General features: G+C 39.2%; 3 protein-coding genes across 3 annotated transcripts; 2 read left to right on the top strand and 1 right to left on the bottom strand.

The window, feature by feature from the left end:
• Positions 1-4,532: 4,532 nt before the first annotated feature.
• On the top strand, positions 4,533-7,896 carry LOC149401029 (kinesin-like protein KIN-14Q). The gene is made up of 8 exons (XM_089612127.1): positions 4,533-5,020; positions 5,281-5,719; positions 6,135-6,296; positions 6,379-6,594; positions 6,705-6,742; positions 6,833-6,996; positions 7,101-7,226; positions 7,291-7,896. The coding sequence occupies exons 1-8, from the start codon at positions 4,603-4,605 to the stop codon at positions 7,717-7,719; spliced, it is 1,992 nt and encodes a 663-aa protein (XP_089468253.1). The 5' UTR covers positions 4,533-4,602; the 3' UTR covers positions 7,720-7,896.
• On the bottom strand, positions 7,842-9,412 carry LOC149401030 (serine/threonine-protein kinase WAG1-like). Its single transcript, XM_089612129.1, has one exon. The coding sequence runs from the start codon at positions 9,242-9,244 to the stop codon at positions 8,021-8,023; it is 1,224 nt and encodes a 407-aa protein (XP_089468255.1). The 5' UTR covers positions 9,245-9,412; the 3' UTR covers positions 7,842-8,020.
• Positions 9,413-18,903: 9,491 nt separating this feature from the next.
• Positions 18,904-23,346, top strand: LOC149401031 (coiled-coil domain-containing protein SCD2-like). The gene is made up of 17 exons (XM_089611881.1): positions 18,904-19,374; positions 19,454-19,620; positions 19,692-19,755; positions 19,834-19,875; positions 19,961-20,023; positions 20,100-20,149; positions 20,227-20,254; positions 20,330-20,404; positions 20,491-20,601; positions 20,692-20,752; positions 21,379-21,492; positions 21,595-21,713; positions 22,055-22,124; positions 22,213-22,254; positions 22,667-22,707; positions 22,787-22,913; positions 22,986-23,346. The coding sequence occupies exons 1-17, from the start codon at positions 19,090-19,092 to the stop codon at positions 23,108-23,110; spliced, it is 1,584 nt and encodes a 527-aa protein (XP_089468007.1). The 5' UTR covers positions 18,904-19,089; the 3' UTR covers positions 23,111-23,346.
• The last annotated feature ends 2,714 nt before the right edge of the window (positions 23,347-26,060 follow it).

Here is a 26,060-nt window from a genome sequence, read left to right on the forward strand (position 1 = left end):
CATGCCTAGGACGATTGTCTCGGATAGGGATACCAAGTTCTTAAGTTACTTTTGGAAGACCTTGTGGGGTAAGTTGGGTACTAGGTTGTTGTTTTCGACTACTTGTCACCCCCAAACTGCCGGTCAGACCGAAGTAGTTAATAGGACCTTGTCGACTTTGTTGAGGGCAATAATTAAGAGGAATATCAAAACCTTGGGAAGATTGTTTACCACATGTTGAGTTTGCTTATAATCGCGCTATGGTTTTAACCCACTAACGCCATTGGATATATCTCTTATACCTATGTCTGAGCATGTGAATTTAGATGGTGAACAGAAAGCAAAGCTTGTTAAGCAGCTTCACGAGAGAGCACGACTCAACATTGAGCGAAGGACGGAGCAGTATGCGCAGCAAGTCAACAAGGGCCGCAAGAGAGTGATTTTCGAACCCGGTGATTGGGTGTGGCTACATATGCGCAAGGAGCGTTTTCCGGAGCAACGCAAGTCCAAACTACTGCCGCGTGACGATGGACCATTCCAAGTTATCCAGAGGATCAACGATAATGCCTACAAATGGGATCTTCCAGGTGAGTACAACGTTGGTGCTACATTCAATGTGATTGACCTATCTCCTTTTGATGCAGATCATGATTTGAGGGCAAATCCTTTTCAAGACGAGGGGAATGATGAGAACCTATCCCACAAGGAGCCACAAGCAAGATACCAAGTTCTGGTAGGACCCGTGACGAGGGCTCGAGCGAGGAGATTCAAGGAGGAGCTTAACAATCTGATCATCAAGCTCCAAGATGAAGAAGGGGACAAGCTCGCAAAGGAGAGAATTCAAGGAAGCCAGGAAACACCAATGAAGAATGTTATTTGGGCTGAATTGAATTAGATGGATTACTCACATGTTGCTATTTCAGTTTGTATTTTTTGGGCCAAGACATGTTACTTAAAAACCCATATGTGTTTGTATTGGGTTGGGCCTTTGTTTTTATGTTTATTAGTACTTAAATAAGGCTAAAATGAGCTTATTAGGTTATGGAGCCCATGGAGCTGCGAATTTGTCGTTGTGAAACTCTATAAATTAAGACTTTAGGCTGAATGACACACAATTTGATTTCGAGTTAGGATTTTCATTCTCTCTTTGGTTCGTTTAGAACTATACGAGTTTCTTACAAAGCGTGTTCGTGTAAGAGTTCGAGACCGACTCATCAGACGACCATTCGCATCCGTCCGTGGCATCAATCGATCCACCTTCGTTCCTAAATTGTAGACGATCCGTCGCTGTGCTATTGGGATATCGGGTCTCGGAGCTTAGTCGGCCGAGGTTCGTATCATGCTGCCCACTGGCATAATTCATGAGCTATAGTATTACACGCTCGACGGCACCAAATAAACAAACAATACTCGAAATTACTACTATCTTCTATGGTAGATTCAAACACAGCCAAAATATTCAAAAAAGGCAATGATTCTTCGACCTTAGGCTCTCTATTACAAGCTTGTTATCACATTCAATTATAACATTCTAGTGATTTATTTACTTATCTAGTATAACCATTGTGTGAACACCGATTAACTTTGCCTCTTGCGCCAAGTCCAGAGCCACCGGACTCCTCCAAAACCAAAGAGCTTCGCTCTTCTCATTTCTCGCGATGATGCCTACAGCTGCCACACCGTTTCTGGAAGCCGCATCGACATTTTTCTTGATCATTTCCTTCTCTGGAGCTCTCCAAACTAAGGCGTGACACACACCAGCCACCTACGCCACCACCTGATCCTTCTGAGAACGCCGTCCATGTTCACGGACTCTCATTCTTGCTATATGTAGTTTAATATCTAATAGCAAGCCGTTAATAGACCTCTAAAAAATATATACTAAAAGAGCTCAAAATAAGAAATTTGTCGTGGTCATAATTATTTGTATTGTTTCATAAAATCTCATCCACATAAGCTAAATTTCGTTATAGTCGACATTATAAATAAATTAATCCTAATTTTATCAAACACTAAATCAATTTATGCTAATAGTCAAAGCTATTTAATAACAGTTTACCAAATACTTGGTTGCTTTTGAAAACAACAGTTTTTTTTTTCTATAAAACAATCCAAAAGCACTTTTTTTAGAAGCACAGTAATGCCAAACAAAACCATTATATTGTTAGACTATAATTTAATATAGATGATTTAAAGTAATCATATGTCTATCTCTTTAATTTATGATACCTCATTTCTCATTCTTATAACGAGAATATTTGATTTTATGTTTAAAATTCCTATTATGTTCTAAATTCAAGTCTTCGTTTTCGTAGTTTCTATTCAAACTTGTCAATGATGATAGGTTTGGAAGATAATAGTCGCAAAATCTAGGATTAAAATTTTGAGAGAATTGGTTGGTTCCCTTCCGAGAACCGAATTTTGGAAGGTCTCTGGCACGTTTCCGTACAAAACCGCCTTTTTTCCTGGGAACCGATGGGAATCGATTGGGAAGCGAACCAATTTCCGAATCCCGTGACTTCCGATCACTTTTAGACGTCCGCACGTTAATTTTTCCTATTTTTTGCCGAATTTTGCACAATATATTAAGCTTAAAAATTACAGATCATCAATTGTGGTTTTGTTTGCGGAGTAGGGAAGAAGACGATGGTTAAGAGAGAGAGAGAGAGAGAGAGAGAGAGAGAGAGAGAGAGAGAGAGCTTTTTGAAAATGTAAAATAATGAGTTTTTCTGAATTTGTGCACTAGCTATTTAATACATCAACAATTGATTGGTCAACATGTGATTTGAACACAACTACAATACTAATACCTACACGATTTTATTTGCCGTGTACACATTAGTGTATTTTTATTTTTATTTTTTTAAGAATCATTAATGTAATACTTAGTCTCTTTTCATATCTAATATATTTGTTTATTTATTTATTTTACATTAGTAATAAACTTTACAAATCAGTACAATAATATAGTAACACCGTGATGTGGTATACAACTCTACACTTAAACCATTTCATTGTTTTTAGTATTATTAATTATATATTTATATATGTTTGTATTTATTTGTTCATTGAATACCCTTTCTCTTTATATGTTTAGTATTTATCGATAAATTACATCAATAACGGTAAGTTCACCGGGACGGTTTACCCTTATCTTCACTGGATGTTTCAATAAACCAAAGATTTCTCCCGATAATCCAACAAAAACTGAGTCTCGATATGGTATCGATAACAGTGTTCGAATCCTTAGGCAAAATCGAAGCAGTACTTATGTTGATGTTGCAAATTCGTATAATCGCAAGAGAATTTGTGTGCATATATTTAATTGAAATTGGGATTATTCCTAAAGTATGATCTCCCCATTAATTTTGGACCGAAATCCATTAAGTCCAAATTAATCCAAATCTATGACCCCATAAATTGGGCAATTACATTTTCAACCATTTTTTCTCTCTTTACCCAAATCAACAGAGGAATACCACCTCCAGGAAGAGCGTCGTTCTGTGACTCATCGGTGTCGGATCCAAGCATCTCAATCCACGACCCAATCGTCCTCTCCGCCGCTCTGAAGATCCTCCGACGCTAGAGAATTTTGAAACCACCTTCATTACTCGCTGGAGACTTCCCTCTCTGCCACACTGCATCGCCGGAGTTCAGACGACGCTGAGAGTTCCAGCGGAAGACCTCAACACCGAGGCCAATGTCAATAAATCTTCAAATGAATTTTCCAGAATCGTTGAAGATTTATTGACATTAATGTCAATAAAAATGCATATTTATTGACATCAATGTCAATAAATTTTCAACGAAAACCTAGATACTTATCAAGAAACTGTTTCTGAAAATTTATGGGTTTTCGTTGAAGATTTATTGACATTGATGTCAATAAATATGCATTTTTATTGACATTAATGTCAATAAATCTTCAATAATTCTGGAAAATTCCTTTGAAGATTTATTGACATTGGCCTCGGCGTTGAGGTCTTCTGCCGGAACTCTCAGCGTCATCTGAACTCCGGCGATGCAGCGTGGCCGAGAGGGAAGTCTCCGGCGAGTAATGAAGGTGGTTTTCAAAATTCTCGAGCGTCGGGTGATCTTCAGAGCGGTGGAGAAGACGATTGGGTCGTGGATTGAGATGCTTGGATCTGACGCCGATGAGTCACAGAACGATGCTCTTCCTGGAAGTGGTATTCCTCCGTTGATTTTTTTTTTTTTTTTTTTTTTTTGGTAAAGAGAGAAAGATGGTTAAAAATGTAATTGCCTAATTTTTGGGGTCATAGATTTGGATTAATTTGGACTTAATGAATTTTGGTCCAAAATTAATGGGGAGATCATACTTAAGGAATAATCCAATTGAAATTTCCCCTTAATAACTATGATTGGGTCAGACTTGCCTGTTTTTAAAAGTAAACCGGGTTGGGTCGGGCTTAGACCGTCAGGCCCACACCATGGTAAGTGGGGGGAGAAAAAGGAAGTTTGACTGTAAATGATGAAAGGTGTGTAAAAAAAGTGAAGAAAAGCAGGCCGGTAAAACAATTCAAATTCAAAAGAAAACAAGGAGTTAATATTACTATTTAGTATTCGTTTCCTTAATACCAAAACAAAAAGTATTCGTTGTGAGCGATGGAGGAGGAGATGGAGAGTGTTCAGAAGGAGTTGAGCGAGACGAGAAGAGCTTTGGAGGAAGTGAAGAAGGAGTACTCGGGGAAATGCGCGGAGTGGCGTCAAGCCCAGCACTCTCTCATGGCCGATCTGATGCGCAAGTCCATGCACGTCGGCTCTCTCGCCTTCGCCATTGAGGGCCAAGTCAAGGAAAAGACCAGATGGTTCTCCTGCCTCTCGCTCGTCGCCCGAAATCTGGAGGCTCTCAAGCTCCAACACCTCCACGTGGCGGCCCAGGCTTCCTCCGCCCACCAATCCCTTCTCCCCTATCTCGCCGCCCTCCAATCCGCCGTCGATCGCCAATCTCTCCTCAATTCGCAGCTCAGGGCAGCCGCCCTGGAAAGGAAGCACCTTTACAACACCCTCTTGGACCTCAAAGGTACTCACTTCTCTCTACACCAAAATCTGCTGAATTCGGAAATTTGGATGACTTTGGTTTAGGATCAACCTGAGTTTCTTTATGAACTCCAATGCTTGACAATGGAGTGCGTATATTTGAAGATAGTTTCACTGTATAGTTTGCACTCTGATGAAATGTTCGTATAGGAAAACATGATTACTCTGGGGATTTTTTTGGATTTGCACAAAAAAAAAAGTTAAATGTGTGTGTGCTCAATGTGAGATGTTGTGTTGGTGCAGGCAACATCAGGGTGTTTTGTCGGTGCAGGCCGCTGAACAGGGACGAGATCGCGGGCGGCGCGTTGCCCGTGGTTGACTTTGAATCGGCAAAGGAGGGGGTTCTGACGGTGAACTCGAAGAAGAGCTTCAAGTTCGACGCGGTGTTCTGCCCCGAGACTGCGCAGGGCGAGGTGTTCAGAGACACGGCCCCGCTGGCGACGTCGGTGCTGGACGGCTACAACGTGTGCATCTTCGCGTACGGCCAGACCGGCACCGGCAAGACCTTCACGATGGAAGGCACCCACGCCGACCGCGGCGTCAACTTCCGCATCCTCAGCGAGCTCTTCCGCCTCGTCCGCCACAGAGACGCCTTGTTCCGCTACCGCGTCTCCGTCAGCGCCTTGGAAGTCTACAACGAGCAGATCCGAGACTTGCTCTCCCTCGCACCCCCTTCCAAGAGGTACACCCTTTTTGTCTCATCTCATTCCGTTATCCACCTTTTGAAGTATCACAGAGTTCCATCTCAAAACCAACTGGTAAACGAACAAACTTTTTTGCACGTATGTCATGACATTAATTGATTGATACATAACGCCTACTGAGTAGTACTGATTTTTTTATACAGAAAATTAGAAAAATAGCTAACTTTGCGAAATAGCTAACGTTTAGTAAATCTTAGTTAAATAGCCACTTTCAGACATAAATCTTAGGTAAATAGTCAATGTTTGGTATATGAAAGTCGCTATTTACCTAAGATTTACGTCTGAAAGTGGCTATTTACCTAAGACTTACTAAACGTTGACTATTTAGCAATGTCAGACGTTTAAGTTGACTATTTTTCTAATGGACCTTTTTTATATTTGTGTTGTCTGTAGGCTTGAAGTGAGGCAAGTGAGTGAGGGAGTACATGACGTCCCGGGCCTCACCGAGACACACGTAACCGACATGGCTCAAGTGTGGGAAGTTCTTCAAACAGGAAGCAATGCCAGAGCCGTTGGCTCGACAAATGCCAATGACCATAGCAGCAGATCTCACTGGTACCGAATCGCGCTCTCGTTTCTTTATGAACTCGAATGATTTTTATCCGAAGAACACTATATGTGATAACGAATTGCGCAGCATTCACCGGGTGACGGTGAAGGGAGAGGATTTGGTGAACGGGGAATGCACGATGAGCAAGCTGTGGCTGGTGGATCTGGCGGGAAGTGAGCGAGTTGCAAAGACCGAAGTGCAAGGCGAGAGATTGAAGGAGACGCAAAACATCAATCGGTCTCTCTCCGCACTCGGCGATGTCATCTCTGCTCTCGCTAACAAAAGCCCGCACATCCCTTTCAGGTAATAGTAATACTAATACGACTATATTTTTGCTTGTATACCTTTTAGAGAATATAGACCCCCAAAAGAGATTTCGATTTCACTAATCTTTTTTTACTTCTACTATGCAGGAACTCCAAGCTCACACATTTGCTTCAGGACTCCTTAGGTTTGATTCATTTTTGTCGGAGATTCGTTGTCGTATCTGGCCAAGTTGAGTATGAAATTGAATAGCTCGTGATTTATATATTTATTTCAGGAGGAGATTCGAAGACGCTCATGTTTGTACAGATAAGTCCAAATGAACGCGATTTGGGGGAGACCATATGCTCGCTCAACTTTGCGAGTAGGGTAAGAGGAGTCGAGTTGGGGCCTGCAAAGAAGCAACTAGACACCTCTGAGTATATTAGATGCAAACAACTGGTAAAAAAAAAAAAAAAAAAAAAAAAAAAAGATTTCGATTTTTATCTATCTTTCCTCAACCGTAAAATTTCAAGACATTCTGATCTGAAGTGCCTAATTGCCAGGTTGATAAGGCAAAACTGGAGACGAAAACCAAGGATTTGCAAATAAAAAGGATGGAGGAAACAGTGCGTGGACTGGAACTGAAAGTAAGGGAGAGAGATCTCAAAAACAAGAACTTGCAGGACAAGGTATGTCAGTGCATTCAAGAAAATTTTATCGATTTCAAATCGATTGCTAAAACGGGAAACGCAGGTGAAAGAGCTGGAATCGCAGCTTATGGTGGAGAGAAAGCTGGCACGACAACACGTGGACACAAAGATCGCGGAGCAGCAAATGAAAGACGAACAGAACGGCCGAGCGCCTCTCGGAGCCCTGAAGATCGTCAGAGACGAAGCGGGCGATAAAGAGAACATCCCCGAGAACGTAGACCAGCCTTGCATTGTGGCGGCAAGGAAAGCGGCGACGAGGCGCGAATCTCTCATCCCGTTCCCGATTTGCGACAGCCCGAGGGTGGCCGCGAAGCGCTGTGCGGCCGTGCAGAGGAAACCCAAATCCAAATCCCCGAAGCTGCAGAAGAGAGTGAGAGTGTCGATCGGGAGGCTTGCGTACCGGTCACGCCCACAGCCCAAAGGACCGACACAGAAGGACAAGGAACGCGGATGGAACATTGGAAGATCATAGCCCCATCCTAATTAATCCATACATTCGTTTGTTTGTTTGTTTGTTTATTTGTACAGAAACGATATTTGACAAGTCGCTTGTCTATTGAAACAAACGGTGTTATTTATTCAACGCTTGCTGGATTGCATATGTTTTACGCTCAAAACAACCAAAAAAACTGCAGGCATTCCAATATCACTTCCACTTGCAATTACAATATGTGCGTGTGTATGTAAACAGTAAAAAAAAAAAGTATGTATGTGTGTTGTGTATATATATGATATGTGTATGTATAGCAGTATGGAGAGTAAGAAGAAAGTGTCTAGGAGGAGGAGGAGAAAGGGTTGGTCCACCAGCGGCGCAGTTTGGGTTTGGCGTTGAGGAGGTTCCGAGGCGGGGCCCGGTTCCTGACGAGGGCCCACTTGACGCCTCGGAAGAAAGGATGGCGCATGATCTCGACGGCGCCCAGCTCGGCCCCGAGGCGGCGAGCCGGGTCCCTCACGAGAAGGCGGCGCACGAGGTCGTCCGCGTCTCTGCCGCCGCGGCTTCTTCGAGGGAAAGTGGCGTTGAGGGACGCGATGTTGCGCAGCGTGGCCTCCTTGGTGGGGCCCTTGAAGGGGGTGGCCCCGTGGAGGAGCTCGTGGAGGAGCACGCCGAAGGCCCACCAGTCGACGGCGCTGCCGTGGCCGGCTCCGGCCACCACCTCGGGCGCCAGGTACTCGTGGGTCCCGACGCAGGAGCGGGACCACGCGGAGGTGGGCTCGGCCACGACGTCGCCGCGGTGGTGCTGGTGGGGGGTCTCGGGGGGCCCGGTGAAGCAGAGGTCGAAGTCGGAGAGCATGACGTGGCCGTCGGCGCGGAGGAGGATGTTCTCGGGCTTGAGGTCGCGGTACACGATCCCGAGGGAGTGGAGGTACTGAAGCGCGAGGAGGACCTCCGCGGCGAGGAAGCGGACGGAGCGGCGAGAGAGGGCGGGTCTGGCGTGGAGCCGCGCGTGGAGGTCTCCGGCGGGGCAGTAATCAATCAGAAGACACGTGTAGTGAGAGGCGTCGATTCGAGCGTAGAGAGTGGGAAGGAAAGGGTGGTCCAGCGAGGCGAGGATGTCGCTCTCCGTCCTCGCCTGCGCGGCTTTCTTTAACGACAGCATGTCGTTGTCGACGACCTTCATCGCGAAGAGCCCCGAGGGGTCGTCGTCGGAGCAGCCTCTGAGGCGGCAGAGGAAGACGCGGCCCATGTTGCCAGTGCCGAGGTGGCGGACCAGCTTGAGGTGGCGGAGCTGGAGGCCGCCGCCGGCGGTGGCGGCGGTGGCGGCGCGGATGGCGGACCACTGGGGGTCGGATCCCCTGTGGCTGCGGGGCCCGACGGAGGAGGCGGAGGAGAGGCGGTCGTTGAAGCTGAAGCTGCTTCGGGTGATGCTCGTGCGAGCGCTGCTGGTGCCGCCGCCGCCGCTGCTGCTTGTGAAGCTCCAGTCGAGATCCGTGCCTGCGCCGCCGCCGTCCCACAGACACACGTCATCTGATTCTTGCTTCACTTTGTTTCCAGACATCGTATTGTTAGTTAGTTTTATTATTCCTTTACTAGATCAACATATGACTCCAGTCTCTCCCTCTATATATACTATAGACACTGCGTGGGACCTTTTATTTCTTTTTTTTTTTTTCTTTGGCCGTTGACTTCATCCCCACCTCCTCTCCTCTTCCTTCTTTACTTGCCTTCGTTACTTATAATATCATATTTTGCTCGGACTAATAACTACTACACCAATCACTTGTATTTTATATGTAATAATCTTCATGTTTTTTATGATTGACTTTTTCCCCTTAATAGTTAATAACCACACCTTCCTTCCGTTTTCATGTCAACATTGTTATTTAGTTTCACACGTACTTTTCTTTTCTTCTTTTTGTTAATTACCATCGTCCATGACAAACCTGCATGCAAAAGTCACCTGGTGAAATATCAGATTCACATCCGTTTTTTTTTCTTTTTATTGTATATATTATCATCACGCACAAGAGCACCTAATATGTGTAGTTAACACAACACTAGTTCGGGTCCTAGTCATTACATTACTAAAGCAAATACGAGAAATATACTACGTTCTGATATCCCAGGTCAATATTACCAGAAACAATAACGTTTTACATTTCATTCCAGATACTGGTCGCAGATATATACTACTACTACTAAAGCAACGTTAATTCGTCGAATCGATCTGACGATATTTCCTATAATAATAATAGAATATCATAAATTGCAACTATTCCCAACTATTCCCAATACTGTTCAGCTGTCAGGCAAAAAATTAAATGCTACAGATTACCTACATTTATTAACCACTGACTTTTTTTGCAAATTAACCGAATAATGCGGGGGCCCGGTACCTAAAATAATATTAATCTAGTGTTAATATTCTAGCTAAAAGCCTAAAACTTAAATGATGAGTTGATTAACGAACCTAATTTGTTTTATTTGATCATTAAAAAATAATATAAGTTGAGGGACCAGTTGTCTGCCACGTGATCAAGATTGTCGCCTGCACCACATTCATCATTCGCAAATCACATTATTAAGATGATTATAGGAAGAGAGGATGGTGACCTTTTAAATTCGTCTCTGATAACAAATTAACTAATATTCTATCTCAATTGGGACAACAACAACAAAAATAATAATAATTCATGAAATAATAATGGGATCCCAATAATAATTAGTTTCAGCTTCCGAACCGAACAAAGTTGAAGATGAAGTTAGTTAGTAGTAATGAAGTGGGACTTGCGATTGCAAGCTTTGGTTCGGTTGTTGCCTTGCCAACACCAACTCTCTTCACTCAACCATCTCATGCTATGTTTTTTTTTTTTTTTTTTTTTTTGTATAGAGAATTCTCTTTTATTTGACCACATCAGAGTGAAGGCCAAAATTCTGTGTTTATGATTTATTCATTTAATGATAATATACAGCCGAATAAACGGAATTAAGTTGGTACTATGTGCTTATAAAAGCCAGCTATAGATGTTTGGATATTCTCTCAAATTGAGCCGTTAATGTATATATAGATCAACTTCCCAAGGAAAAAGAAACAAAAAGAAGAATAAGTACCACAAATCACATTATTATAAAACACAACTTGAGATCCAAAACTAGAAAAACAAATGTTTAAATATTATTTGATGCTTTCTCTTGAACAATTATTTTAAACCAAGTATTCGATCTACACAGTCGTCCACATGATAATTATGAGTGCATTAAGACTATATAGTAATGCAACTAGTTAATCTAATTTCTCAGCATTCAAGTAGTAGTAGTGGATCTCCATATTATAGTTTGTTTTCTATTTTAAAATATATAACATGTGGAAATGGCATTGTTTTATATTATTAAACTAATCAGGAGAATAGCTTATCTAAAATCTTTATTACGAAAATTCATTTTTTTTAATTGGAAACAATTATTTTTATGTTTACATATTTTCTTAAAAAAGATTATTTACTTTCTAGATTTTAAATAACTTTGTTTAATGTTTCTAGTTTCATTTATAAAAAAAAATCTCAAATAACAGTTTACAAAAAATTATTTTAAAATTATTTAAACCAGCCAAGGTTATAAAAATATTGCATTGAAAACATGGATTTGGATATGCATATTAGTTAAATTTAATTTTTTTTTTCAAAATACACTGAAAACATAATCAAGAGTCAAGACACATGTATCAGTAGACCTCATATATATCAACAAAATCAGAATTGTTAATACCGTATTTATTATTTATGACACATCCATGTCAACAAATCCATGATTTGTTGACATACATTTGTCATCATTACATTTTTTATTTTGAGAAAATAAAATTCCATTAATGGTGGACCAAAAGAAAAATAGGCTAATATTGTCTTCATTATATTTTTTTAATTATATTTTTGGTTGATTTTGATTAAAAATTTCCAATATTGATGCAATTTCTCCCTCAAATAGAATAAAGTTGGGCCCAGATGAGAAGGCCCTTCAAAGACTGGGCTTTGTCCTTGGGACTGACAGGGCACAAGGGGTGTCCAATAAAATCTGTTGATTTTGACGTCTGGTGCACATAACGTCAATTAAGTCATTGAAGCCTTGAGTTTATCAATATGAGCTACGAGTTTGTTTGTATATAATAAGGAACGCTCAAAACTTAGATTCATAAATACGACTTACAAATTCAACGCACATTATTTAGATATAGGTGCATGCATATATATACACCGGGACGCATAAATATGCAATATAATAGTATTATATATAAGAATACAATGCAATGTATTATTGTGTCCATATTTGTTTAAACTAAAGCCGAGAGTAATAATGAAGGGTTAGTCCCTTATATTTGTTTAACGTCCTTTCCATGTCATGTCACCTTCTTTAAACACAGTCACATGCTTGGACCCACTGGGTACTAATTTGTATAATGTCATATGTGGTTGTTTTTATTCAACCAATTATAAACTTTGTTGTAACTTGTCATTTGTGATCAGGCATATATTAGGATCATTTTCTTTTTAGGTAACTAGGCATAAAGAAATTAAAATTATAACTCAATTATTCAGATATTAAAAAAATTAGTCTAATTCATACATACATCTTCATAATATAGGGCGAGATATTAAAATTTTAATGTAGGGAGTTTAAATGAACTATAGATTATTTGACTTGGCAATCAATAAGGTTATATTAGTATAGGCCAAACAATCGAGGTACGAGATACAGACAATCGAGCGAGGTACGAGTGAGATACTTTTTGATGTCTTATTCGGTCTCTCAACAATCACAAAAACTATATAATATTTAGTGTATCGATTTTCTCCCTCAACAATCACAAAAACTATATAATATTTAGTGTATCGATTTTTTTATATGATGCGAATCTCAAGAATTCATCGTATAAGAACTGAATAAAACCGAATTGATGACTAAGAAGAAGAAACAATAACGAACATGAATATAAAGAGACAAAATCGAATTGCTTTATTAAATACTGGATGTGAACAACAAACTATCGAGCTCGGTCAAACAGTCGACGGGCTCAACAAATAAAGTGAGTACAAAAATTGTATGATACGACAATAATAAAATGTAACAAATAGATAATTCTCAACTAAATCATGTCTATTTATAGCTGAGATCGTTGCATCCCTGCCGTCGATTTGAAGGACACGTGATTGGTCTGGAGATCAACAAGGAGTCCTTTGTGTATTGACTCGAGCTGGTGGAGACGAGAAGACCAGATGGAGACCGCTTCCTTCGGGCTGACGACGTGGGAGTCCAGGACTTGGTCTCGTCAAAAGGGGCTGGAGTTGTTTGGACGAATTGGGCCTGGATGAGCTGGGCTTAGGGTCACCTGGTATTCGAGTAGGCTTGGGCCCAACTGAAAGCTAGTGAGGAGGCCGAATTTTACCCCTACAATATTCATAATCAATCGAGATCTTGGATTGATGAATCAATTAATCGAGCAAAGAGGGATACTAGCTATTTCGAAGAGGCGCCAATGATCATAATAATAGAAGATAGATAGAAATAAAGACCATAAGAGGAGATGTGTGTTAATATATATATATATATATATATATATATATATATATATATATATATATATATATATATATATAAACCAGTTCTCCTACTCAGTGATAAAAGAGATAGGTCGGAAAAAGTCCTTCAGGCAGGTATATAGTGTGCATATCTTTATTTGCGATTTACTAATAAATCAACAACTTTTAGATCATTTAAGCATATCCGTGTTGGGAATATTGCCCACTTGAAGATAATGAATAATGATTACTAAATTCGATAACAAGATTACTTTATTAGCATTATATGATTAGTGGGTTGATTTCTAAACAATTAAAATCAATAACAACTATCTTCCATAGCCTCTGTATTAAACTGAGTCACGTGCTGGGCACCTGAGTTCGGGCGGTGAGCTAAAACGAGGTCGATGACTGATATACGCCTGGAAAGCTATATCTAAAGTCATATATGTGGAACACATAGGTGAAGGCTGATCACTATGTGGAAGCATTCTACACTTGTGGTAAGTGTACGACTTGGACATGTCTTAGTTGTAGATGTGTCGTTTAAGGACCGTTACGACACACTAACCGAGACCGCTATGATGGTCATAGTGAGACTTGATCTGAATCCTGAAGTGATCATGGACACTGGGTCATGTTACTGAGCTCTTTGACTCATTCGCTAAAAGGTTATCTATGCTAATCACAGCTTATGTCTTGGGAGTCTCTCAGAGCATGATTCGAGTGGGAAGTGATTTACAGATACGGAATCCAGCCTTCCTGAAAGAAGGTTAATGTTCACTCACCTAAGGGTTGATTCCAGAACCGATAGATTGCTAGCACTTTCGAAGTAAGTAACGTTCGAAAGAATCTTTCGCTGGGGAAACAACAATGCTTAGGGCTGATATGTATAAAGAGAAATATAACGGAAAAATTGACTTCTCTTGACACAGGTTGAACCTGGAGGATCTTGATCACGAACTGACTATATCAGTGGACACTCGTCACGATGAGTAAATATAATTATAATATTAAAGGAGAGTTCATTCTTGGCTTACAAAGTGGAGTATTTGACCAAGATTAGACGAATCGATGGAAAAAGGGAAATGACTATTTCGTCTTTTTCATCGGATTTGTTAAGCTTCTATTACTAGGTCCATAGTCCTCGATTCGCCTCTGATAAAGGCGGATAAGAAATTTGTATAATAATGTTTATCATTATTAATCTCACTTGCTGTAATTGTGATTGACAACATTAATTCTGGAAAACGGGTATTCACAGAATTTAATAAATATTTATGGTAGAATTGTTTATTTATTGTTGGATCAAGTAAATAATCAATTATTAATTATTTGTTTGTTGTTGGACCAAGTAAATAAATAATTAATTGGGTTTTAAGCAATTGGGCGTTACACAAAATATGAAAATCGGATTTGGGAATTTTGGCATGGGAGTTGCGCAAATTTTCCTTGGCCGTGTGCCTAAAATCCGACTTTTATGATATTGGTATTTACCAATATTTTCTCTTTAGTTGTTTAAATAAAGGAGAGAGAATAATATAAGATATTGTCTTTTATTCTCTCCTTATTTAAAGGAAAGTATTTATGAGAATATATGAGAATATATTTAAAGGGAAATAATATATTCTCATTTATTATCTCATTAAATAAAATATTCTCTATTTAAACAGAGAATAATATCTCATAGATATTGATCTGATGGATGAGAGAAAAAGTATTTTTCACTTGTTGAGATCCAAGGGCCTAGATTAAATCCTCTAGTGTGAACACAATAAAATGAAATAATATATTCTGGAAGGTTCCATGAATATCTCATTTTACTACTATAAATAGGGCTCATGAGAAGGCATAAAAAAGAAAAACAAAGAAAAAAAGGAAGAAGGATTTTGACCTAATAATTTCGTGGCTCTCCCTCTTGGCCGTGCGAAATTTTCTGCCTCTCCCCCTCTGAAATTCGTTTCCATTCTTGGTAAAATAAGAGCGAGATTTGAAACACCACGTTTCTCATCCAGTGAGATAAAGACTGTGCCCACGATCATCTTTCTTATTCGTCTCGGAGATTACGTTTCGGAAGACTAAGGTGTCATCCTCGAGTCCTTCATCAAGACAACGTAAGGGGTTCGCGATTGGTTTAGGAGCGTTCTGTAGCTGAACCGAAAATCAATGTAAGTATTCGTTTTTCTTCAAATCGGTTGCTTGATAAATATGCTCTCGTGAATTAAATTAATTAAACATAACTAGATCTTGTTAATTATAATCATAATTTAATTAGCTTATGATCAGCGTAATTAATTATTTTTCCGCATTAATATGGTTATATGGGAGAATCATCTTCAACGAGTGGTATCAGAACGATTGTTCGTGTCTGATACGCGTTTGATTCCCCAACAATCTGAACGTATTTAGGGAATATTATTGTTTTGCATGTTACAGTTCCAAGATTTAACATGCTTTATAATTCAAATATTTGTAACCTTGTAGGTGTCTACATCATACTTCAAGAAGAATAAAAAAAGGTACGCAAAAGTTGTTCAACTACTTATGACTCTCTCAAAGCATCTATATTTGTTAATATACATATATAGATATTGTCGGTATTGATTAATACAGAGATCCAAGCATTTATATTACATTACTTATGGAGAATTGTCATGAAGAAGACGTTTATCTAGTATGCGTCTATAAACTTTGAGTCCCATTGCGGATGAGATAGTAAAATAAACCACAAATTTATCTCCCATTTAAAATACGGCGATGCAGCTATTTAGCTATATAAACTTTGAGTTTAGCAAAATAGCCAAATTTTGCAAAGTTTAGGTAAACTAGTCCAAAATTATGAGAATCACAAAAATATCTCCGGACCCCAAAAATTAAGCCGCAACCCCAAACACCGATTCGAGCTAAAAAAAAAACCCTAAAAAGCTCTCAATCTCTGCCGTTCGATTTCGCCATCGTCCTCGCCGTTCTCATCTCCATCTATGTCGTTCTCCGTCTACGTCATTCTCCGTCTTCATCACTATAACTATCTATGTCGTTCTCTGTCGCGATCTCGGAACGCTTCGATGTTTCTCGGGACTCCTCTGCAGTCCATCTCTAGGAGAGCCGATTTGGCCTCACGATCGATGCGTAACGACTCTTTGGCGATACAGAGCTTGCAGACGCAATCGTGCATGGCGTTGAACATCGGTGCACGGATCTCGAACCCGCTGCAGCGCATCTCTCTAGTGCGCTTTTTGGCCTCGTCTAACTGTCCGGTGGTGCACCAACTACGGATGAGAACGAAGCAGATCTGCACGTCGGAGAAGATGAGGCGAGGCTCTTCATCATCTTCTCGGCATTCCTCGGGAAACCTCCATCATAGAGCTTCTCGACGACGAGCTTCAAGGAGGCTGTTCCTCTCAAGGCCGTAGTCGCGCTCAATGTCGTCGTCGATCATCATCACCACTACCATCACTCTCTTCTTCTTCTTCTTCTTCTTCTTCTTCTTCTTCTTCTTCTTCTTCTTCTTCTTCTTCTTCTTCTTCTTCTTCTTCTTCTCCTTCTTCCGTTTTTGGTTTTTAGGGTTTTTGTTATCGAACAGTGGATTAAATTTTTTGAAAGTATGATTAAATATTTAGACACACATTTTCTTCTTATTCTTCTTCTTCCATTTTCGATTTTGAGTGTTTTTGTTATCGAACAGTAGATCAAAAATTTTGAAAGCATGATTAATATTTTGACTTCTTCTTCTACTTTTGGTTTATGGAAGAGTTAATTAAATTTTTTGAAAGTATGATTAAATTTGTTGAGATCTTCTACTTCTGATTATTGAACAGTGGATTAATGTAGAAAGTGATGTGGATTGAAATTTTGAAAACTTAGATTAATTATTATGAAAATAATTAAGGATTATATTAGTACTTTTACATTATAAGTAGCTAAAATTTACTAACTTAAGTAACTTTGGCTATTTAGCTAAACACTAAGTTTGAAATACCTAGTTCGTACAAAAATAATTCCTTTAAAATAAAACAAACAATACACAACGATAAAAGTGTTGATAAACACAATAAACTTAATAAAATAAAAATAAAATCACATGTTGACAATTGTAAAAATAAAAATAAAGAATGTGGTGGTTGCTAGCTTGGTCTAGTGATAATCTCACACATACCTCGATTGAGAGGTACTGGTTCGTGTTCTATGGGCTACAGAAATGTATGACCCTTTACAGATGGAGGGCTAATGCCCCTACACTAAATCATGTAATCTTGGTCAACAATGTCACTTGCGCTTACACTGCTAATATATCATGTAATCTTGGCAAATAATGTCACTTCTAAAAAAAATGAAGAATGTGAAAGATGAAAACCCACCGATCACGAAAAATATGATATCTAAGATGACACTGTCAACAATGCCTAAGACGACATGACACGTCGAATGCCAGCACCGTCGTACCATCGAACTCGAAGTTGCCCATTGTCGTTGACCCTTGTCACGCCAAGGCTTCGAAAGAGGATGTCTGTCGCAACCCATCACTGATGATGCGATGTAAGCCGCCTCCGTTCTTTCGTTTGCATAAAACTCGTCATACATATCTTATTATTCAAAAATTGGATAGCATTGGTTAGGGGTGTGCACGGTCCAGTCCGATCTAAAACCGGTCAAAAAATCAAATCGAACCGGTTTAAATGGTTTAAAAAAAGTTAAACCGGACCGGACCAAAGAAGAAAAAACCGGACCGGTTAAAACGGTCCGGTCTGGTTTAAACTGTCTTAGACCGGACCGTTTTGGACCATTAGACCGTTTTATTTTAACCTATTTTTTATTTATATTTTTCTTAAATAATAACCGGTCCGGTTTTCTTTTAGACCGTTTTAGATCAGACCGTTTTAGACATATTTTTTTTATTAATTTATTTATTTAAATATTAACTGGTCCGGTTTGGTCTAAACCGCTATTTAGACTTTTTAGACCGGACCGGACCGTTTAAAAGTTCAAACCGGACTGGACCGGGCCGGTGAAATTTTAAACCGTTTAAAACTGGACCAATGATCTAAAAACCAACGGTTCGATCCAATTTACGGTTTTACCGGTTTTTTTCGCCGCCCTAGTATTGGTTGACCTAACTTTGACATTAATAGTATTGGAGAAATAATGTCAACAGTGATGCCGCGAAGTTATTTATTTATTTATGGTTATCGATTAATCCCAATTTATTGTTTTGAAGCAAATTAATCCCAATTTAGTGTAGCTTTTGTGTAATTTTTTTTTAATATTCTGTTCATTTATTTTGAAATGAATTTGACTTTGTTTGAGTTTTTATTACTTTATTCTATGTTGCTAACTTGCTACATTACGTAACAAAAAAAAAACATTAAACTTAAGAAATAAAAATAATAATAATATTAATGATGTGGCACACTTTAGGCAAAAAAAAAAAGTAAAATCATTTAGCTGAAAAAAAAAAAATCATTTTACTGACGATGTGATTACTGCTCTAAATATCTCTAAATCATCTTGTTAAATAAAATAAATTTAAAAGAGTTGGAATAATCAGTTGCATATTTGATCATATAATATAATAAAAATAAATAAAAATTGCGTAATTTTTTTTTTTTAAAGGGAAAAATGGTGTAATCTTGAACCATCTGCAATTGAAAGTTAAAAAGAATATGGTAGTTAGTAAAAAACAAACAAAAAAGGAAGAACGAAGTTTATGAAAACGACGACGTGTAAGAAAAGAGTGAATTTCACATTCTCTGCTCTGCTGTGTGGGTTGGCAAGTCAATAGTAGAAGAAGAAAGAAGAAGACGAAGATTCAGATTGAGATTAAGATCCACCGATGGATCACCGGAGAACGGCGAGCCCCGTCTACTCCCGGCAGTGGAGCGACTCTAGCAGCACCGGTTCATCCTCTCCGGCGCGGCTCCACCCCGGCGCCGCCGGAGGAATGTCCTCCATCAAGCGTTCCCAGAACGCCGCCGCCAAAGCCGCCGCGCAGCGACTCGCTCAGGTGATGGCGTCGCAATCTCCCTCCGCCGACGACGACGAAGACGACGAAGAAGACGATGTCGCGTTCCGGTACCCGAACTCCTTCTCCAGAACCAACAGATCTCCCTCTCCTGCGGTTAGATTCTCATCTTATATTCACATGCTCTCTCTTGTCTCGTCGACGAGAAAACTGAATTTGGATTGCCTTTGATTAGTTAGGTCGGAACTTTGTAGAGAACGCCCCCTCCGCCCGCTCCGCTTCCACCGGCAGACCTTCCTCCGTCTCCGTCCGTACGGCGGCGGTCCCGCCCCCGAGATCGTCCATCCGAACTCCGGTGGCCATTCCGCCAATCGAACCTCCTTCCACTTCACGCAACAAGAGGTGACTGACCGCATTCACATTGCTGTGCTCTTCTGGATTGAATTTGATTGATTGTTTTGTGCGTCTCTCAGATTCGTTCCTGATATCGCAAAATCTCCTCCGGAGGATCGCGAAGCTTCCGCTCTCAGGGACGAGGTAATTGATGACGATGACAGTGAATACATTGTAGACACGCACACACACACGCACTAACATTACTCTAATATGTTGCAGCTGGATATGCTACACGACGAGAATGACCTTATCCTTGACAAGGTAGGTTGGCTTTTTTTTTTTTTTTTTCTTTTATGTATCGTTAAAAAGAAGAGATTGCATTTGAATAACTGTGTTGTTGTTGCAGCTTCGGCACGCGGAAGAGAAGCGCGAACAGGCCGAGGCCAGAGCGAGGCAGCTTGAGAAACAGGTCTACTATCACTCACTTCTCTCATACCCAATTATGTGAAATGGTCATCCAAAATTCTGCCTTGCTTTCATATCAGGTTGCTTCTCTCGGGGAAGGTGTATCCTTGGAGGCCAAGCTATTAAGCAGGTACAACCACCTCACTCATTATATTTCCCTTCATTCATCTCATTCTCCTTATCATAATTTAATTTCTTTGCCTCCAGGAAGGAAGCAGCTTTGCGTCAAAGAGAGGTAAAATTGGCCTAGACTAAAATTTATCTGTGTATAGTGTTGTCTATTATGTTAAACTTGGTGTTCGTTTTGCAGGCTGCCCTTAATGCAGCAAAGCAAACCAGGGACGGGAGAGATGACGAAATCTTTGCCCTCCGCTCAGACCTCGAGGTATGTGATATGTCAATCTCATCTCCTTCACGAACAACTCAGCTGCTTTTTACTCCATATCATTCACTGTTTGGTGGGGTACTCAGAACTTAAAAAGTGGAGCTACAACAGCGTTGGAACAGCTTCGAGACGCAGAATCTGAAGCAAAGGCTTTGCGCACTATGACCCAAAGGATGATTTTGACGCAGGAAGAGATGGTTTTTATTTTCGGACCAACCTGAATTTGGAGCCTGCACATATTCTTTTGTGTCGTGTCTTAACTGTCTGGCACTGTATTTGTTCTGTAGGAGGAAGTTGTGCTTAAGAGATGTTGGCTTGCTCGATACTGGGGTTTAGCTGTCCAGCATGGTAATTAATTGTTTGACTTTCTCTTGAAACTTCATTCATAAACTCAGCTGCTTTTACTGGTTAATATGAATGAAGATCTGAGGTACTGTATCATAAAGAAAAGGTATATTTTAGACTTATTAGAATAGAAACTGTTTTTTCGAGGAGATCTCATAGGGAGGAGGTAGTGCCACCCAAACTAGAAGTTTTGGGGGTTATTAGAATAAAAACTGTTCAATCCCATTTTTAGCATTAGCCGGCTTCTTCTTATGGGCATCGACAAATTCTTCATTCTATAGGCCTTTTATACTGTTGATTATTATGTTTTGTGCTTCAATGTCTTGCAAGTTCTGGTTTTTGGACCAAAAATGCTTTTTTTTTAAGTTTACCTAAAAGCTGGTCAGGCCCTTGGTTTGTTTCCAAGTTCAAGCCCATCTAAAGGGTACCCACTTAGCAACTGCTAGTGTTTCCAAATCCTCAAATGTTTTGGGATCAGTCTGGAAACCTAGGGACTTTACCCTAGTTAAAAAAAAATAGTTTGCGTTGACATTTAATATTAAGTTTATGCACCAATAACCACACAATACTTTATTCTTTAAAGATATGTGCATCTCCTAATTTTCTATTTGCTGGGTGATCTTTGTCAGGAATATGTGCAGATATAGCTGTGTCAAAGCATGAGCATTGGTCCTCTCTAGCTCCCCTTCCATTTGAAATCGTAATTTCTGCCGGACAAAAAGCTAAGGAGTCCTGGAATGAAGGCAAGTTCAATCATTAATCGTTATGGGATTATCTTTCATAACATCTAGCTTTTCTGTTTCGCGTCATTCACACTCTAAGTAATTTTGTATAATGCAATGCAGGAGGTGATGATCAGAGTAGAAGCAGAACTGCTCGAGACTTGAGTGATCTTACTGGAGAAGGAAACATTGAGAGTATGCTTTCGGTTGAAATGGGATTGAGAGAGCTAGCTTCTTTGAAGGTTCCCTTCAGATTTCATTTATTGTTTCTAACCATGCATCCTGAGCGCATTTTGCCTACTTCTATTGTTTTTATAGTTTAAAGATCGATGCTTGGATTGCAACTGACAATCTCTAACCACCTTTTCAATATCAACAATGTTGTGTTGAGTTAAATCAACTTTATAGAACAAGCTAGATGTGTGATTTGCAACTCTGGCATTTTTTTTAATCTTTCGTCTGTGATGACTTTATTAGTACGAATGTTTTAACAATTACATGTTCTTGGCCCTTTTGGGTCATTTATTTTCACCTATGATATATATTTAGCTACTGATTATCTTTGGTGTGATTGAAATTTTAGGTTGAGGATGCTGTTGTACTTGCACAGTCTCAACATAGACGCCAGTTTTCACTTCGTCAGTCATCCATGGGTTGCCTTCTTTGTCTGCAACTTGTACAATCTTAATGCTCTTTCCCTCGATGCTTGTTGTTTTAGCTTCTTCTTCTTCTTTCTTTCAGATTCCAAGGCACCTGGTGAACCAAAGTTCCTGGAAGCATTTGGTAAGCAACATAGTGATGTTCTTTTTTCTGGTGATGATGACATATTTGTCAGGTGTACGGATGGCTTATAATAAATCCTTTTGTTTGGTAGAAAATTAATGACAATGGAGGTGGTTGAGAAGAAGCTCGTGGGGCTTAAATTTTTAGGCCATACATATATTTCTTCCGTTTTCTACCACAATTATTTTCCTATCTCCTAGCTTTTTTTCTGTACCAACAAACTTAGTATACAAGTAGAATTGTTCTTTCTTTTTTTGGTAACATCGCCTGATTCTAACAAAAAAAATAAAAAAAAATAACGAAATGGATTTTATGCCCAGTGAAAAATGAGGAACTTGGTGTAATTACATTAGAGAATTGAATGTGCATTTGTTATATCGTCCGAATCTGAAGGTGCAAGTTTTTAATGCAGAACTAGGTGAAGAGGAAGCAGAAGATGCACTTTTCAAAGAGGTGAAATGATAGTTGGTTTTGAGTTTCTGAATATGGGCACGTAGGATGTGATTTTTGATGTGTATTGGTTGGTGCTTAGGCGTGGCTTACTTACTTTTGGAGGAGAGCAAAAGAACACGGTGTGGAAGAGGATGTCGCAGAAGAGCGATTACAGTTTTGGATAAGCCGCATCGGACAAACCCCGACGTCACACGACGCCGTGGATGGTGAGTGATTAACACATCTCTGATGATGATCTCTATGATTATGATGATAATGGTCTCTGATCTCTAATGCAGTGGAGCGTGGTCTATTGGAGCTGAGGAAGCTCGGAATCGAACAACTACTTTGGGAAGCTTCTCGTAAGGAAATCGTCGACATTGCTAATCACAAACCTTTTACGGATTCTGAGATTTCTCCCTGATCCTTCTTCACTATCTCTCTCTCTCTCTGTCCATATATATTTATTCTTTTCTTATCTGTCATCGTTCATAAATTTATATATATACTGAGAGAATTCACAGGGTACATTTTATCATCGTCGAGTATCGGTTTGAATTGTAATTTTGATTGTAGATGATCCTTTTTGGTAGAGATTTTGTTTTTGTTTATGCATACAAGATGTACGGTAAAGATATATATAACTCGATTGTTCACATCTTTCATGGTACTCTGTAAAGTACGAGTGCAAGTGTATAACGGGACTTATGCATTGATCGTAAGGAAAGAGAAGTTGGTGACAACAGAGCCACCTACGGTAGACGTTACTCATGAGAAGACGAGAAGAAAAAATTAGAAGAGAATAAGGATGGTTTGGGTTAAACTTTATCTCATTTTGATTGGTAATTATTTGGTTGTGTAAATATATCTCAATGTGCTTTTTTTTTACCAAAACTACAGTACTCTATTTAACTACGTGTGTAAACAGAAGAAAAGTATGTAAAACACTTCGAAATGAGGAGATCGTCGAAACATAGAACATCAAGAGGTATAAAGGTCTACTTTTTCCAATATGGTACTTTGTTAATGTGACTAAGTTCTAACAAAGAGGAACTCAATTTGGGATGTTAAAAAAAAAAAAAAAAAAAAAAAAAACTGAACTTCACCACCGGTTTTTATAAATTGTCCATTCAGTATAAAACGGATTGCCTTTAAATGATCCGGTTCGATATTTTTGAGCAATCTAAAATTGTCTGATCTGGTTTTTGAAACCACTGTTTTTTTTTTCCTTCCATAATTCTCAGACATTAGAATATCTATTCATTTGAGTTTAACATCTTAATTGATAGAATGTTTGTGTTAATATTTGTTTAGATGATCTCTTAATAAACTTTTAAAAAAATTGTTTAACCGGACTTATCTAAAACGGTTTGGTCTGATTTCGTTTGTTTTCATAAAGGGTCCTGTCCAACCTCAATTTTTACAAATCATTTAAAATGATATGGTCCAGCCTCGCAATGCACCGATAACTCATCTTAATGATCGGGAATGCTCCAACACAATGATCTAGCCTTTATGGTCCGTCCTTTCTTAAGTATTACATGTACTCTTGAGCATTTTTTATGAGAACCTGAAAATAAATGTTTCTCTGAACTTGATTTTTATTAATATGGAACGTACATATATATAGAGATACAAGTATTGACTATACATAAAAGTAGCAACTAATGAAAAACTGATTTACGTAAATAAAGCAACAAACTAACAGTATAAGAAAGAGATATTCTAGCCACTGGATAATTTAAATATCCATAAATGCTGGTAGCTAAGATTACGGTTCCGTAATATGTTGGCGGTCAAGATTACGGTTCCGTAATATGAGGCTGATTGACTAGCGTGTTTTGAATGAGTCGTGCAGTCATCTAACACCCCCCGTCAAGTTGGAGCTGGGATTGAGAGATCAATTACACCCAACTTGCTAAGTATGCGACGAAAAACCTCTGCTCCAAGCGGTTTAGTAAAAATATCAGCTAGCTGGTCATGGGATCGTATGAAGGATGGAGTAATAAGACCTGATTGTATTTTTTCGCGAACGAAATGACAATCAAGCTCAATGTGCTTGGTACGCTCGTGAAATACCGGATTAGAAGCAATGTGTATAGCGGCTTGATTATCACAATGGACACAAATTGGATGTGAGTGGTCGATGCCAAGATCATGAAGAAGATAACGTAACCATTGCAATTCTGATGTTAAAGCAGCTAGAGACCTATATTCTGCCTCAGCGGAGGACCGAGATACAGTCGGTTGTTTCCGAGTTTTCCAAGAAACCGGACTAGAACCAAGCATGACAAAATAACCAGTTGTCGAACGTCGAGTTGTGGGACAACCAGCCCAATCGGAGTCAGAATAACCGACTAGAGAAAGAGACCCAGAAGACGGAAGGAAAAGTCCATGACCAATAGTACCTTTAAGGTAGCGGAGGACCCGATTAGCAACATCTTAATTGTGTTTGGTAGTTAACTCAAAAAGTTTTTTGTTTTCTGTTTTCTAATTTTTGTAGTTGTATTGAAAAACTGTTTTGTAGTTGTTTTCAAAAAGTTGTTTGGTACAGTTTTCATTTTTGTTTTTGAGAAAGTGAAAAAAGTGTTTGGTATAGTTTTCATTTTTGTTTTTGAAAGAATGAAAAGAGAAGATGAGGAGAAAGAGGAGACAAGAGAAGAAATTTTTTTTCAAAAACACATTTTATTTGTTTTCAGTTTTCTTTACTTTTTTCCAAAACAACTTCAAAATTTTTTGAAATTTTTTTCCGAAAACACTTTACCAAACATGTTTTCAATTTTTGTTTTCAATTTTTTCAACTCAAAAACTAAAAAACAGTTTTTGAGTTGCTTACCAAACATGCCAGTGTTTTGAATGAGGATTTTGCATAAATTGACTCAATGTATTGACTGAATATTGTATGTCAGGACGGGTGACCGTTAGATATAGGAGGCGGCCGACGAGACGACGATAAACGGCTGGGTCAGGGAGAGGAGTTTCATCAGCGGGGCGAAGTTGAAGGTTTTGCTCCATCGGAAAATTTGATGATCGAGAGCCAAGCGTACCTGAATCAGATAGGATATCAAGGACGTATTTCCTTTGACAAAGAAATATGCCGCGTTTTGATCTAGAGACTTCGATGCCTAAGAAATAACGAAAAGGCCCAAGATCCTTGATTGAAAAAGCAGTGGCTAAAAAATCTTTAACCTTTGAGATGGGAATATCATCATTACCAGTGATGATAATATCATCAACATAAACAAGGACAAATACATGAGTTTTCTTATGGATATAAGTAAAAAGACTATAGTCGGAGATAGATTGACGAAAGCCTTGACGAATGAGAGTAGATGAAAATTTTGAGAACCATTGACGAGAAGCTTGTTTGAGGC

Source organism: Urtica dioica, chromosome 4 (genome assembly GCF_054948205.1).
Source record: "Urtica dioica subsp. dioica isolate 48M chromosome 4, U.dioica_male_clone48M_v1_H2, whole genome shotgun sequence".
Taxonomy (NCBI): Eukaryota; Viridiplantae; Streptophyta; class Magnoliopsida; order Rosales; family Urticaceae; genus Urtica; species Urtica dioica.